The sequence below is a fragment of the Papilio polytes genome, unplaced genomic scaffold, assembly GCF_000836215.1.
Source record: "Papilio polytes unplaced genomic scaffold, Ppol_1.0 DF823935.1, whole genome shotgun sequence".
Lineage (NCBI taxonomy): Eukaryota > Metazoa > Arthropoda > Insecta > Lepidoptera > Papilionidae > Papilio > Papilio polytes.
In genome coordinates, this window is record NW_013525269.1 from 940,973 (window position 1) to 958,712 (window position 17,740).

A 17,740-nucleotide genomic window follows, 5' to 3' on the forward strand; every position below is an offset into this window, starting at 1 on the left:
GTCATGGGTGCGGGGAGTACACTGAATGTGGGCGGCACGGGACCGGGCATTTTGGCAATCAATAGGGGGTGCCTACGTTCAGCAGTGGGCGACCTATGGATGACAATAATGATGATGAGAACTATTTTAGTTTCTCAGAGAGATAAAATGTGTTTGTCTATAACGCGACGATAAAAGGCCAGTTATGTAGAAAGGCTTCTTTACTTAATTTCCAAGTGAAAACCGCAATTTCATCGTAAAACGAGAGACATTAAATAAATTAATGAGATGGTTTAGGATTGAAGGGCAAAGGAAATTGCTATCATAAATTCATTTTTTTACTGTTTCATATCAATAATAAGGTTTTGCCGACGGTTTTGTGAATCATGTTTATTTTACAGTTGCCCTTGGCACTTCTTTTTACTTCGCTAATTGTATAATTAACTTCAAATTTACATGCGAAAAATTTGAAAAACACAAAAAAAAACTTGCCCTATATGAGAACGCAGTTGGTACTTATTAATACGACTAAACAAATCGACTCGTTTTGTTGTTTTTTCTGACAGTAAAAGTCAACTGGGGCAAACAAATGGGCCACCTGTAAACGTATTGGATGGGTTAAACATGATCCATCAACGTGTTTCAATATTTTTTTTATATCGTGGGTTCCCACAGCCGAGACTTGTACACAAACAAATTATCTGTGTATTTTTAAAGAGAATAAGAGTGATAGTATGTTTTTTATAATCTGTGGAAACGCAGTTTGGACATGGTAAACAAAATGAGTACATCTAATTTCACAGAATTATTTAGGTTATGAAACATTTAAGGAAAATATATTCTCTTTGATGTTTTGTCTGTTACACGGAAAAATATCAAATGTAATCTCATCTCATTCCTCCTAACATATTTCAACGTCCTTTTGACGATTAATCCTTACATTCAGAATTACTTTCTGCAAAGATCTTGACGAAAAGATTATTTTCGTGCTTATTTTGTAATACGTCTATACTTCCATAATATGTGCGTCTCCTCCTCCATCATGTAGGGGTAGGCAACGCATCTGCTATTGCGTATATCTGAGGGCAGCGGTCGCTTCGCCATTTCGATGGATTGACGTGGCCGTTTGCAGATTTGCCACCTTATAATGTCAAAGAAAACATAGAAACACCTAAATACACGAAACCGAACATTTCCAATACACTTTAACGCTTTGACATATTTAAATCGTTAATTAGAGCATATTGAAGTAGTCACTATAACTGTGTTGCTATATACATAAGTACAGTTTCCTCCCAGCGTCAGATAAAGCTCAATCGATTCGTTTCACAAACACGCAAACAATGACTAACCGCGACACGATCGACGTTGTTGTATTGTCGCGGAAATCCGCGGTGATGCACTTTAGGAAAAAAAATTCTTATTCGTTCCAATGGGACAAACTCCGCCTCTTTCTACAAATCTATACTAATATTACAAAGATTAAAGATTAGTATTTTTGTATGTATTGAAATAACTCACAATCAACTAGGCCGATTTCACAAATTCTTTCACCATTAGAACACTACGTTATCGCTGAGTAATATAGGCTACATTTTTAATTTCACGTGGACGAAGTCGCGAGCAACAGATAGTAACTACTAAAATAGCAGTGAGTGGTGCAAACTAAGGGATAGTAGCTTTTAAGATGAAACACCGTCAGTTTCCCCGATTGTACATGCAAACAAAACTCGTGATTCACTCTGATTTTGTTGAGGACGTTGTGTATATCGGAGGGGAAGGGTAGAGAATGCACGTGCATACAATCATAGTAGTCAAACTTTAGGGGCTTGCAAATTAGAAGACGCAGAACTCAATTTTTGGTACATGTTACATATTTACAGGCAAAGTTACTTGATGATTTGAGATTTTAAGGGCCTGTCCCACCAAATTATGTATTGTCTGATAACAATGGTACGTGTAAAATATGTGATAGAAATATCGGATTTTGTTCCCTTAACTAACAGTGAAGTTATTTTTAAGCGTGGTGGGACAGGCCCTTAATATTTTGTGGGGTCAATATGAACAAAAACCCGGTCTAAAACACGAGAGCCGGGAATTAAAATCCCACGAAGCTTACATCTTCTATTCTTTACTTTAAAAACATAAATACAAAATTACTTAGCAAAATCAACATTCATACCGGTTTACGACAATATACCGGACCCTTGTGTAACATATTACAAAAGATCTTTATAATAAAGGATTAAACCACAAAATCTGCGTCTTAATTGGCGTAAAGACGCAAATTCACTGCTTATTTTTTTTAATATTTCAAGGCACAAACATACAGTAAGAGACACAAGAATAAAAATAAAACTGCATACAAATAATCACGTAATGTAGACAATTTGCGACCACGCTGTATAATGAGACAAGCCATGTGTTAATGAAAACTCGTTTCTAATTTAATAAGCATAGGGTTCAAGATAATGCAGCGGGTGTTCAATTAACGCGGGCCGACCTTGCAACAGACGACTCCCAACACGCTAACTATGAGAAGTGGGTTAGCGGTGAGGCGATTCGCTGTGCAATGAAACTGAGAGCGGTACTTTGAAGTCTTTAAGTATGACGAAGTAAGTTACTTAGTAACTTGTAATGTACCAACTTATATAAGAGGAAGGGCTCGCTATTTCAGATAATTTTGACGCCACACGACCAAATATGCACGCACTATATTGCACGTCTCTAAGCAGTAAAACCTAACAGATTTACATAATTGGTAATATTGGGAAAATTAAGATTATTAGGCTTTATTATCAGTTTTATTATCTTCTTGTCAATCAAGTCTTTTTATTCAAAGCGAAACGAGAAGGGAGTCAAGAATTTCTTGTACATTACTTCCGGTAAGGAAACTTACGACAATCTTACTAATATTATAAACGTGAAAGTTTAGATGGACGGATAGATGGATGTTTGTTAGAATTTTCAGCCTAAACTGCCGAATGGATCTCGATGAAATTTGGCATATATGTTGAGGATAGTCTGGAAGGACACAGGCTACCTACTTTTGTTTTTTTTTTTAATTCCACGCGGACTGGGTCTCGGGCGAAATCTAGTATCTACATAATACTGAGCCCTACGCTACTCTGTTACCGTAATGCAACATATAGGGCGTATGAAAAACGAGCAATGCTAATTCAATTACACACATAGGTAATTGGATTAAAATAATCCCGGCCCGCTTTAAATCCAATTGCAATGCGATACCAATTTATTGGCAGTACGTTCAACGGGATATCGTTTTAAACGTATGTGTAACTGCTAAATATTTCATTGCACACTAATAAAACACTAACGAGCTAGTTATCAGAAATCCAGAAATTTCTCCGGAGGATAGCCGAGAGGGTTTTAATGAGTCAAGCCTTACATAGCTCTGTGGGTTTCCCCTGAGGGCAGGATATCTGTTGAAGATCTCCCCACTCGATACCAAAAAAAGATAGATTTATCAGAAGTAACCGTGAATTTAGATACTTGAACTATACAATTTAGCGATCAATCGTTGATCATTTAATCTATGAGACGAGTAAAATAACGTTCATAACCAAATAATGCTAATTACACGAAACAACAAAAGGCATATATCCACGACAGTTTATATCACATTGGCCAACAGTCCACCTAATTATAGAGTCATAGGTCTCTAGTTCATATCAAAATAATTATATTATAACGCATATCGTAGTACAATTATTATTGTATTAAATATTGTGAAATTGGAACACAATAACACACACTTTTAATAACATTTTTAATCGCTTCCAATCGATTATTTCGTTCATTACTCATTACTTGGGCCATAAACACGTGTAAAATTATACACAACTAGGTGTTGCTCGCGATTTCGTCTGCGTGAAATTAAAAAAAAACAATAAAAAATAAAGCCTATGCTACTCATGAAAGAATTTTTGAAATCAGCCTAGTGGTTTTATGAATAGCAGATATTATAACCAGATATTGTGATTGAAATATGTCGACTTAATATTTCGCAGAAATTATTAAGAGAAGACAAAAATATCACTAAATGCCATTGTAAATAAGATATAGTAGGAAAATAGCCTCTAAGAAATTTGTGTACGTAAAGTATGCCTCAATTATTTGTACGACTACGTCACAGATTATAAACAACATGTTAGTTCCACGAGATGTGATCACGCAGATAGTTCTACGAAAATTGAATTACAATCATGTGGAGGTTGAAGTCACTTTCAATTCTGATTCTCTTAACCTAGCCAGCAAAATATTGTAAAGAACTTGACTTAGAGGATGGCGATGCACAGGAAATGAAAATGTCCGCCGCACCTAAAGTAGCATTTTGTGCGATTGTTCCCAACCGTCACCTCGCTCTGTCCCCATGCGATAATAAAAAGTTTCATCCGTCACAACTTTACTCCTACTACTACCAATAAGTTGACAGGTGTAATCGTCCCCTCGTCGCCAAAGGGGGAACAGATGAAACTTTTTATTCTCATCTGTCTCCACGTGGGGACAGGGTGGGGTGACGGTTGGGAATAATCCCTTTCGTGAATGTCTATGCACAGCAGCGAACAATTCGCTTTTAAAGGAATTAGATAGCTTTCTCGTTTGCCACATATTTATTTTAAAAAAATCCGAGAACCTCCTTTTTAAGTCGTTTACAAATACTAAAGAATTTTTATTGACCTTGAATAAACGTAGTTACATCGTGTCTTACACAGAACTGCCTCGACTATAAACTAAGGCGATATAAATGGTACATAGTTTACTCATACTCGTATGTTTTGTAAACACGGCCGCTCTTCGGCCGCAGTTGGCGGGTAAATTTAGCACGCTATGACAGCGGTCTGAGGAGGCCCTGATATCTGTTGCAAGTATTGCCAGTTAATATATGTAATACTAACTGTTGTTCGCGACTTCGCCCGCGTAAAATTAAAAATAGTACAAAATATAGCCTATGTTACTGACTGATAAATTACCTTTCTAACGGTGAAAGAATTTTTAAAATCGGCCCTGTAGATTTTGCGTCAATCAAATACATACAACAATCCAAAGACACAAATCTTTCCTCTTTATAATATAAAGTACTAGCTTTCGCTCGCGACTACGTCCGCGTGGAGTAAAAAATCCTATGTGTTCTTCCAGACTGTTCTCTACATACATACCAAATTTCATCGAAATCCTTTCAGCTGTTTAGGCTACAAACTCTTACAAGCATCCATCCATCCATCCAAACTTTCGCATTTATAATATTTATATGACATATAATTATATGACAGATATAGATAATGTAATTGAAATAAATTATGGTATCATTTTTTTGTTTTTATTTGGCCGAGTCGAGTACAGAATTATTTAAATTCTAATGATAAATTCAAAGAGATATTCCGGCTTTATGACGTGAGTATTAAAATTTTGAACAAAAAACTCTCAGGTTGTAATAACTTGGTTCTTTGAAATAATCCGATAGGATCCTGTACCTTTTCGCTGAGTAAAGAATTCTCTTTTCGAAACCAACAAGGTATAAAAAATATGATATTTTGAAAAACGAAAACTTTCCTTAAATAACATCTCTAAGAGTTAGTAGTATTTAGTCAAAGTATTAGGAGCTATTTAGTCAAAATGCAAATTTTAAGTTTTTTGTCAAATCAATTTAAATAAAATAAGGCTTTGTTTTAATATTTTTTGCAATTAAATTGACAATTACTTTAACAATTTAAAATTTAATGGCTATATTATTTGAGTTTTCTCTCTACTATATTAATAAAATATGTATTAACATTTTAGAACAAAACTATAAATAGAAAAAAAAGAAATCCACTTTTTAAGATTAACTGTGAATTTACAAAATATAATTACTTAAAAAATAACAATAACAATATGATACTTCATCTATCACTACGTCTTTACGCAAACACATTGGGCTAGATATATGACGTCATACGGGCTTACATATTAACCACTCTATCCGTTTGGTTGGGTGTTAACGACCACGGACCGTCCAAAACAAACACCATAAATCTAACATTAATAGACTCGGCTGATACTCTAATGGAAAACTTTGAACTCAAAGAATTCAGCAAAGTCACTTTTACTCTACTTTTCCAAACTAAGTGAATTCAACTAGAGCGCTTTGACTAGAATATCGCACGACTATTTTGTCGCGCTTTGATTCCTAGAGGAGGTGCGTACACTACTCGATTTTAATTATGAAACTAAACAGTAGAAACGGCTGCGAAACAATTGACTATCGGACAACAGTTGTGCGATAGTTTAGGTGTTACATTGTTCAATTCTAGATTGGTGACATACTAAAGACATGCGTAGATATTTGAATATTTACGAAGCAAGTGAGGTGAGTCATGAATGCTTAAGCCTCATGTCACAGGCGTGAGTTATATTACTTACCAAGTTGAATGGATGCCATAATCTGCGAGGACTGAATCTTCTTGTAGGTGATCTCGCCTCCCTCACCAACTCGCCGGTGGCCGATCTTGCGATCCGATTTGTGCACTTTGCTGATGGCCCCTGAAGGGCCCACTGCCGGCTGTAGAAAGAAATTAACGTTTATTAAAAACACAAACTACTGAATATCAATAATTTACATAGTTTATCATCCATTTATGCATTTATATGGTACCAATTATATTTTCCAGTCCAATTATTGTATTCGAGCAGCAATGTAGCGAGATGTGCATAATGTAACTGCACTGGATTTTTCTATTACACAACCATGAAGTAAGGCGTTTATCACCATTAGAAGACACATGCTATCAGATAAACATCGTTCTAACCTAGTCATTTAATGGCACATCTTCGTTCGAAGACTGCGATGTACTACGATCAAAGCAAGAACGTTATCGTAAAATCGTTTTACGATGAAGGTCCTTTGACCTACAATAATTAATGCAGGCAGACTTATAATAATTAAATCAAACACACGCTAGGTGTGTACGAGGGTTTTATACATGCATCAAACTACAACATAAAGGAAAACTCGAGCGTCTGTAAACAAAACTGCTTCTTTAGACAAAGTGACTTTCGATTAGCGATCTTAGCGGCTTGTAGAATGGACAAAATGTGTCAAAACGTATAGGAATTATTACGTGAGAAGCATGTGTCTTCTCAAATGTTAACGTCAGTTTCATACATTTTTGACTTTTCGATCAGCGATAGTGATAATCGAATGTTACTTTGTCTAAGGGGACTGTACAGCGTGTTCTAACTTCGCTACGCCAGCAACCATTTTGCAAAAGTTAATTATTCGATTCTTATTTCGACATTTAGTCACATACCGTGGTTAGTATCTACCTACGTTACAAGTAAACATGAATAATGAATTAGGAATGACACAATTTATCAGCGCCACCCATAAAATCGACCAACAAGAGTATCGGCGTTAAATTTCATTATAGATAAGATTAGGTTACTATCACAAACAGTTGATGTCAAATTTTATTTATAACACAATTACATTATTGACGTATATGACATCCTGACGTTACAATATCAATTTCTGACGTAGACGTTACAATGACGCTGTAAATGACGTCACAATTACTACTATTCGATGTGAGGTCGTAATTTAGTAGGGTTGGTTTAGACAACGGACTCTTGTGACGTCACTAACAACCGTTTATAATATTGAATAATTTACATTTTGATGTATCTCCTAACATTGCGGACTGTACGGGAATAGTATAAGGTAAGGGAGATGATGGTGATATTTTGTCTTGGAGTAAACGAATCGATGAATAATTTTGGTGCGTATCGTTTTATGTATTTCCAAAATAAATTGTTAAGAATGTGTACTATACTTAGCCTCTTATTCTCGAGTTCAAAGTAGTTTAATGGTAGTCCTAACTTGTGTTAAAAATGAGGTTACAAATAACTATAAGAATTTTAGAAAGCTTTGGTATAGTAAACAAATTATATAATGGTACTTAACATAAATTCCAACATAAGTAACTCCAAGAATGAACATTTAATTTTAATTTCCACTTTACTGTACATATTTTTCCAAGCGAACGTAATACATTATGTAATTATAGATTATAGGTATCTCGATAAAATTACATAATAATAATTATTTATCTAGAGATATCTACATAAAAATTTATAGACATAAGATACAAATGTAATAATTGGAAAGCTTTACAACTTTTAATAGAATTCTATGTAACTTTGATGAAAATCTAACATTTGATGTTCTTAATTACTTAACTTATATTTCGAAATCGATACTCAACGACAATTTAGTTTATACGACTCTACATACAGGGTGTTCGGGAAAGACGTGTACAACAGATTCCTTTGACCCGAAGGAAGGAATCTGTGGTAGTCCATTGTACACGTCTTTCCCGAACATCCTGTATGTCGTCGTTTGTCTCTATAGATGTCAATACGCATATAGTTAAGAGACTTTGAATGTTATCCGATTTCAGAGTTTATAAAATAAATGTATTTTGACATTAAAAACCTATGTATAGACATTGGCGTCTTATGACAGATAATATTACTAATATTATAAATGCAAATGTTTATATGAATGAATGTTTGTTACTGTATATTTTCAAAACGGCTTAAAGGATTTCGATGAAACTTTGCACAGATATAGAAAATAGTCCGGTTGAAGTGGCGGACAAGAGCTAGTATACAATATACTATTGATTTTGCAGAAAGACGTCTATTACTAATTATTTTACGGCTCTTACTCACGTCATACTTTTTCCCGGTGGACCAAAGGCAAAGTTCATAATTTAAAAGCTTTCAAAGCCTAAGATAACAACTTTTTAGTCACATCTTAGTTCTTTGTAGGGTTCTAACCTGTTCTGAAAGAAAGGCATAATTTTACCCAAATTCAAGATTTTTTAGCAAACCTTTTGAGGTGAGTGGAAACCATTGATTGTATTAAGCCTATTCTAGTACAAAATTCTCAACCAAACTATATAGAAAGAGACAACAATAAATTGTACAAAATAAACGATGAATGACATCACACATATAAAAAACCAAACAAAAACACATCTGTAAGACTATTTTCCTGTTAGTGAAAAAAAAAGTTTAATACGAACACAATGATTACAATGGTTACAGGTAAAAAGAGAAAATCTAACAACAATGCGTTTGTTACACAAGTCGAGTGTTTACATAAAAAACAATAACCAAGATGTAATAAGTACCATAAAATATAAGAACTCTTGGATCGAATTTCATAGTACAAATTTTGCTATTAAAGATGTATCGAATACTATCGAAATCGACTCATCATCATCAACATCTTCCTTATCCTACTCCCTTAGGGTTGGCACAACAGGTTTTTGTCCTCCAAAGAACTCTATCATACGTCATCTCAGTCATCACTTCCTTTTTGATCATGTCACCTTTTATGCACTCCATCCATCTCTTTGGATGGATCTAGGTCTACCACTACCGGTGTACCCTTCCACACTCATAACCAACGTTCTCCTTGTAATATGCGATTCATCCCTCCTGCATGCTACATACCATGCTAACCTTTTGCTTCCTTACCATCTCTACCACTGGGGCTACTCTCAAACTTTCTCGAATCGAAATCGACTATAGACAATAACCCTAATAATTTTAAAAACACTTTCAAAGAATAAAGTGGCGACAGTCAAAGTGAAAACCCCTTAGAAACTATACTTCGAAACGGAAACACGCGTGGAAGAAAGCTGTTCAAGTGTCATACTCTGTTAGGTAAATGAAATCAACATGAAGCAGAATTAACCAGTTAATGAAATCAGGAAATACTCGGATAGTATCGCACTTGTACGGCAAACAATCAACGCTAACTATATTTTAACACGTATGTATGCTTTGTTTGGAATACAGACCCACAAGGATATCTGAGAACATAAGTAAAACTAAATTATTACAACTCACTAGCTCGTTTTATGACATTTTCTATGTTCATGTTGTACATATTTTCTGTCAGAAACAACCGAAAGCAGTACATCTATTACCGAGCTACATATTCTTGTTTAAATAATTATTTCATTGTCAGCAAATTAACATTTGACGGAAATAGGTAGGAAATTAACGCACTAGATTGTACAAACGAAAGATAATTCTTTTAAATTGCAAAATGCTGAGATATCCTCATACGTAAAAGTAAGATACATAGAAAAAAACATAACAGTGAAAAAAATCACATAAAGTTATTAAAAACAGGTATAGCATCTAAATTTTTTGAGTTAGGTACAACAAAATAATGAAGGATTCATCATCTTTTTCCTTATTCTACTCCTGTAGGCGCAACTGGTTTTTGTCCTCCACATAACTCTATCATACGTCACCTCAGTCATCACTCCCTTGATCATGTCACTTTTCACGCAATCCATCCACCTCTTTCAACGAAGTAAAAAAAGATATTGTGTTATTTTTGCATTGTGCAACAGCTTGTTTATGACTCATTTAATCTGCATACATATTAGAACACAATGTCCTGTGCATATGGCGTTATACTTATTTGTATGACGAACGCACATAAAACATGTACTAGACAATTATTTGATTTTAAACGTATTCAGGATTTAAAAAAACACAGTGAATAAGCATAACTTTTCAGCTTGGATATTTGAATGTCATTGTCTGGAGCCCCAAGTTATTAAGTTACTAATATTGTAAAACGAAGAGATTTACATTTTTGCATGTAACGACCAAACTTAAAAACTACTGAATCTATCTCAAAAAAATATTTTACGAATAAAAAGTTACATGAGTAGCCATGTAATGCTTGAGTAACCATGTTGCTCGCGACTTCGTCCGCGTGAAATTAAAAATATAGGCAAAATATGGCCTATGTGATTCAGTGGTAACGTAGCTTTTTAGGTGAAATTTAGGTGAAAGAATTTTTAAAATCGGCCCAGTAGTTTTTGAGTTATTTCAATACATACAAAAATATAAATATTTCCTTTTTATAATATAGGTATAAATGATTGATTACTTAAAAAATAAAAATTTACTCTTGCATTTTTGATCTTTCTCGTCCTAAAATAGTTACTACGAATACTAAACAGCTAAGACTGATTAGTATCTAATGATAGTTAATTTGTCCCTAACTATGATAGTGTAGGTCATTGCGTGCGAACAGACCACTAATAAAGAACGACCCATATATCCGTCAATGTCACAATACAATCTACAATAAGTGAAGCAAGTAATCTTGTTACGAGGACCATCGCGGTCACCCTTCATAATAATAACTAAGGGCAAATATGCCTGCGACATGCAAAACAATCAATACTAATATTATAAAGAGGAAAGATTTGTAATTTTGTATGTATTGAAATAACTCAAACTACTAGGCCGATTTAAAAAATATTTTTACCGTTAGAAAGGTAATTTATATGTGAGTAATATGTTTTATAATTTCACGTGGTCGAAGTCGCCTGCATTACTTTTTTTTATAATATAAGGTGGCAAATGAGCAAGCGGCTACCTGACTGCACCGAAATAGAAAGCGACCGCTGCCCATAAACATCCGCAATTGCAGATGCGTTGCCTACCCTTAATTGACAGAGGAGAAGGCGCACATAAAGAGGACATTTCCCCTTCCAATGCGTCTCCTCCACCGTCAAATCCACTTTTCCTTTCAATCCTTCCCACTTCAGTCTTCTGAAGAGGTGGAAAGTAAAAGGGACTAAAATTAGGCCTAAACAAAAAATCAAAATTAACACTTGATGCCAATACAATTTTCTCGTTCTAAAGTGAACTTGAATTGGTTGCTGAAAGTATTTAAGGACAACTAGATACTTTATTAGCGAAAGAGACTTTTTTTATATCCTAATTTGATCAAAAAGATGTGGAGTGTATCGCTGATCCTTTTGTTGACGACATTCCGCTATTTGATACGGAATGTCGTTCATTTGTGTGGTTTATGTGTTATTTAGCTGTGAGGTGAGTCTGTGTGTACTGTGCAGTGTGCTTAAATTTGGCGTAAGAGACTTGAATCTACGAAATTTTAAATTTTAAGTTATCTGACTGGATAGACAAAGGTGAGAACTATACCAGCTCCTAGAACAAGGCCAGATAAGTTTGTAGATTTATAATTTAAAACTTCACATGATAATAAATGACGATACTGTAGTATTGAGTGACAGTTCAAGCTGAGGTCCCCTCGGGAGCTCTTGTGCCTAGTTACTTCATGGAGCGTCCACTGAAGCGATCTAAGAGCTCAATGGCTTCCCAATCCGGTAATAAAAACGAAGTAACGGCTCGTGCCGAGACTCCTGAGGGAGCCCTCGAGCTTAGTTACTTATAAACGAGGTTTAGGCTAAGCGCCATCTGCGCTCGGCCACCTCAAGCCCGGTGAATCTGTAAATGCCTCTTCAAGGAAAACAGTGGCCATTCAGTCACAAAAAAAGATGACATTGTACAACGCCACATCAATTCGGTTCCCTATTTTCATACATTAATCTTATCCAAAACTGCTTGGAGCTGATTTCCTTATAAAATGTTCATACTTAGCCATAATGTCGCCTTTTTTGGCAGCGTTTGACTGTTTGGAAATTTCACTGGCAATTTGCCGTCCAATAGTGACTTGCATTAGTCATTTCTTTTTATCACTAGCTGTTCCCGTGCGGCTTCATCCGCATGAAATAATGAAAATTTTATTTTATTGTTTACATTTGTCAAATTATCAATTGCAAATGCCAAAATGACATGACATGATGACAACCTTGCTTTCTTGATGTTGGCAGCAACTTATGGTCTCTTTCCCACATTGGGGGTTTTATCCAAAATGTTTTCCCCTAAGTTTAATGGCATGTAAATATATAGTCTAAAGCATGACGTAAGTGTGGGGCTTTTTGTTAAAAAAACAATTATTCAAAAATATCCTGTAATTGCTGACATCTTAGGCATCAAAGAAATATGTGTTTACGCTTTATTATATTAGTATAGATATTAACGGGGTTTCTGAGAAGAATAAAAGTAAAGAAACGACCGCTCAAAGGTATCGAGGTAACTTTATTTGGTGATGACTCATAAAAACAGATGATAACATAATTTTTTTTAAATTCAGTACTCCATGAAGTAACAATAAGTAATTGTGGTACAAAAATGTATAATTAACAGAAAAACTACTGGCATTTTCTCGCTTTATTCACTTATATTTACTGCACACATCGTTTAAGAAACAGTGAATATACACATGTTGAAATCTATGCAGATTTAAACTCGACCGATCATCAGAAATAGTGAAACGAAAATAACAACGAAGATATATTATCTAGATATAATAACGAAATATTCTCTCGAAGAGTTGCACAATTTAAACTAGTATCAGTGAAAATTCCAACATTTTCAACATAAACATATTTTCAAAATCCATAAATAAATATTATTTGCAGTACAACTAGGTCTGTCTTCAATACCATCGATTCGGTGGATATAAAATCTTTTGTCGTCGTCTAAGTGATTCAATTTATTTTTCATATCATAGTTTATGTATTAAAAGTATTTATTTTATGGGTGCAGTTTTCGCCAATAAACTGCCTTGGCAGTTTGGCGAAATTTTATATTTTTGTATAAGATTTAAGCTACTTATAAAAAAGTAAAAAAAATATCGGTCAACATAAAGTTGGCAGCAAAGATACAACATATCTTTATTTAATGTATGAGCTTAGTTTTCAATTAACAATGTTAAAGATCAGGCTACATTTATGTTTTAAAGGACCACTTCTAAAGTATCACGTTTTTATTTTGATTCAGATTTACTACGAAAAAGATGTAGATGGCGAAAGAGATGGATGGATTGCGAAAAAGGTGACATGATCAAAAAGGGAGTGATCGCTGAGATGACGTATCATAGAGTTATGTGGACGACAAAAATCTGTTGCGCCGACTCTACGGGAGTAGAAAAAGGTGATGATTTTCCCAGGAATTTGGTGTGAAAATGACTCAGATGTTGCTCTAGACCAATATAATCTTTTAAAGTGTGCGATCAGATTAGATTACTCAATATTTCTCGTATTTGTCACCTAAATATTACTTACAATCTAGAGTGCGATATATCAATGCCATATTTGGTATAGTACAAAATCAAACAGCATAAACAAAGAGTTTTATTACCGTAAAGTGCCGTTACACTATTGCTGTCTCCGTTATATTCAAAAACAATGAGAGAGATGACATGAATTTATACAATTACTTTGTCAAAACAATAAGAGTGGGCGCACACATTTGACTAAACTATCGCACAACTGATGTGCTATTGACGATTTCGCAGCAAAATCCACTGTTTATTTGCACAGCTAAAAATAATGTACGCAGCTTATGAGTTCATAGGAATCAAAGTTATACTAAACAGTTGTGCTTTTAGTCAAAGGTGTGCGCGCGTTCTAAAACTATAACTAAGCTAATTTCGTAAATTTAAATAAATTTCATTACAAACGACATCAGTTCCAAAACTCAGCCGGAACAAATATTTGTTCCACAGTCGTTCCGATTTCGTTTACTTTGTGTTCGTGAAATATGTTGTATTGTTATTTACAAAAATACGACACAATCATTACAAAAACGTATACAGAAGCTTCAGAATTACATTGAAAATTACATATTACGTCTTCACGATTGTGGTATTTAAAATATGTACAGTATCGTAGGGCAAAAGAAATAATTCTTGACCTTAAAAATCACACAAAGATATCTCTCCAACACATACAAACAAATGAAACAATAAACAAGTATTTTTAATTATTATTTGTATAGTTTGAGGTAAATCAGTAATTAACCTTCGATACTTGTAAAATGTCACGTAACCGAGATATCTACGTATACGTGTTCTATCACGGGGCAATACCCTACCATACACAATGGCTGCCCTCTCCGTGAATTCGGCAGGTCAATGAACCTTCTCCCCTTTTTGGCGAGGGGCGCAACTTCCCGCTATAGATGTTTTCACTCTGTCATTTTACTCTGAAATTATTTGTAGAAAATTTTACAGGACAAGAAATAGTAAAATAGAGATTCTAACATGAATTTAACGGCTAAATGATAAATTGTTTTTATATTTAACATTAATGAAAATATGCGTGACTACAATTTACATTTTTAAATGAAGAATGCTTACGTTGCTCACTTTGGAGTTCTTCTTCTAGCGCCAACGCTAAGAAGTCTAGACATATAAGCAGTCTAGACTTGCTAAAAAGCTTTAGACTACTACAGATATCGCTAACCTTGTTAATAAAATCAGATTAGTTAAATTTGAAGATTCCTTATTATGTATTATTTATTGAACAATATTTTGTTTTACACTCATCGAATTAAAAATATCTTATCGCATTATAATTGAATGAAATAAACTTTATGATGGAGGCAAACATTTCGTCTTAAGCTTTAACAAATAATGCAGTTTGAGGACTATTTACTAACAGATTCATTACTTAGTAATAGATGTTTGCTTAGTACAAGACATTTTAAATGCATATTATATCATAGTAGTCATACACTTCAACTACCACATAAAACACATTAGCTATCTCTTTTTTATTAAAAAGAACGAAAGAGAAGGCAATACTTTTTTACTCTTTATCTATACTAATATTATAAAGAGGAAATTGCATTTTTGGAGGATTTGCATTTTTGGATCTTTGTATGCATTGAAATAACTCAAAAACTATTGGACCGATTTAAAAAATTCTTGCACCATTAGAAGCTATGTTATCACTGACTAACAAAGGCTATATTTTTTACTGTTTTTTTAAATTCCACGCTGGCGAAGTCGCGAGCAACAGCTAGTATTATAAAGTCATTGCCAGTGGACGTTTCAACCTGGATTATAATCTTAGCAGTCACTTCATGAGTTGAATCATTTTCTAGTACCATTTTTAATTAAAAAAAATCATGTTGGTAAAGCGTACATATTTGATATTCCACGAAATTCTCCAATGCCTTGACGGCTGAAATATTTCCCTTTTGATACAAACCACTCTTTCCTCTAACCTTCACCTCGCTTCACGGATCTCTTATGTCAGTTACTATACGAAAAGTGACGTCATCGTTCAGCCAAAATACAATCGTTTCGTGGCTTGAGTCGCTTCTGAATTGTATTTCAAGTATAATTCACCAAATTAATAGGATGTTGGTCAAAAATCTTGATCAAATGAATTACAAATATGTTCATGAAGTTCTTGTCTAAGGGCCTGTCCCACCAAATTTTAAATTGTCTGATAACAATCCAACGTGTGAAACATGTGATGGAAATATCGAATTTTGTTACCTTCATTTACCAGTGACGTCATGTTAAGCTATCTGAGCCTCGATCAGCCAGTGGTGGGACAGCCCCTAAATTAAATAAACTACAGAGTAAACAAGTTAATGCAGCAAATAACAGCAAACATTACTAGAATCGCTCGTTTGCACAATGTTAACCGCTCATATGAAAAACAATAGCCTACCTGAATGACGTCACACAGATTAACGGATGTTTCATTTCCCAACACGACAATGACTTCTAATTAACCGTTAAAATTAGCCATCAGTTTATTTATCATACGGATAAATGGTGCATTTGTTGAAAAACAATCATGTTGTTAATCATCATGGCCATCATTACAAAATGGCGGCCATCTTGAATATTGGCATATTTTTGCACAACCCCTCCAAACATAAATATCAAATGAATTGTTTAATAATATTAACGAACAATCCAATTTTTGTTTCTCCATTATTTCAATATTTATAAAAATATCTGCTTGTAACATACCTTAAATCTATACTATTATAATAAAGCGTAAACACGCACTTCTTTGTTGCCTAAGATGTCAGCAATCACAGCATATTTTCGAATAACTCTTTTCTAAATAAAAAGCCCTATACTTATGTCACTCTTTAGGCTATATATTTTCAAGCCGTTTAACTAAGGAGTAAATCTTTTGGATAAAAATCCAAATTTGGGAAAGATACCATAAGTAGTTGCCAACATCAAGGAAACAAGGTTGCCAAGGTTTGTCAGTTTGACATTTGCTATCGATAAATTGACAAATGTAAACAATGAAATAAAATTTTCATAATTTAATGCGCAAGAAGCCGCACGGGAACAGCTAGTATATTAATATTTCTTAGATCATAGCACAAATATAATTTCAAATAGTTCAAAATGACTAACAATACCGTGGGATAGTTGATTTAGAATCTAGAATGACATTGACACGATTTAAACTGAATCTTAATAGAACATAAAGCAACGTTCACAATTTTAATAAGCTCCTTTAAATCTGCACAACTGACTGATTTATATACTAACTTTTGTTCGTTCGCACGTTTTTTTTCTATGCTATGTTACTCAATGATAATGTAGTTTTCTATTGGCAAAGAAATTTAGGAAATTGATCCAGTAATTTTAGAGTTTAATTGTTACATACAGAAATACAAATCTTTGCGTTTTCTAACAGTAGTACAGATATATCATTTATTTGTTTTTTTGTAATCCTATAAATTTACTTCAAGAAGTGCGTAATTTGTAAAATTATCTCGATGTTAGTTTGCCAGTTTTTATACCAGATAAGATTTGTGACAAAAAAGTAAGTCAGAGTTACTGGTTAACTATAATAAGTTATGCCTAATTACATCATTCGTATTTCAAAATGTTTACACAAAAAATAACATTAAATAACGAGGAAAAATAACAGGTAAAACAAGAGTCGTTGTTTTGAATCAACAAAACATTAACAAGCATTTACCTGAACAAAACACAAAATAGCAATGAAATTCTTACTTG

General features: G+C 34.0%; 1 protein-coding gene across 1 annotated transcript in view; it reads right to left on the minus strand.

The window, feature by feature from the left end:
• Window positions 1-17,740, minus strand: part of LOC106101869 — a 42,404-nt gene that overhangs the window by 19,188 nt on the left and 5,476 nt on the right. Inside the window, exon 3 of the mRNA XM_013281220.1 lies at window positions 6,403-6,541. Within this exon, the coding sequence (XP_013136674.1) occupies window positions 6,403-6,541 (139 nt within the window). The remainder of the gene's footprint in view (window positions 1-6,402; window positions 6,542-17,740) is intronic.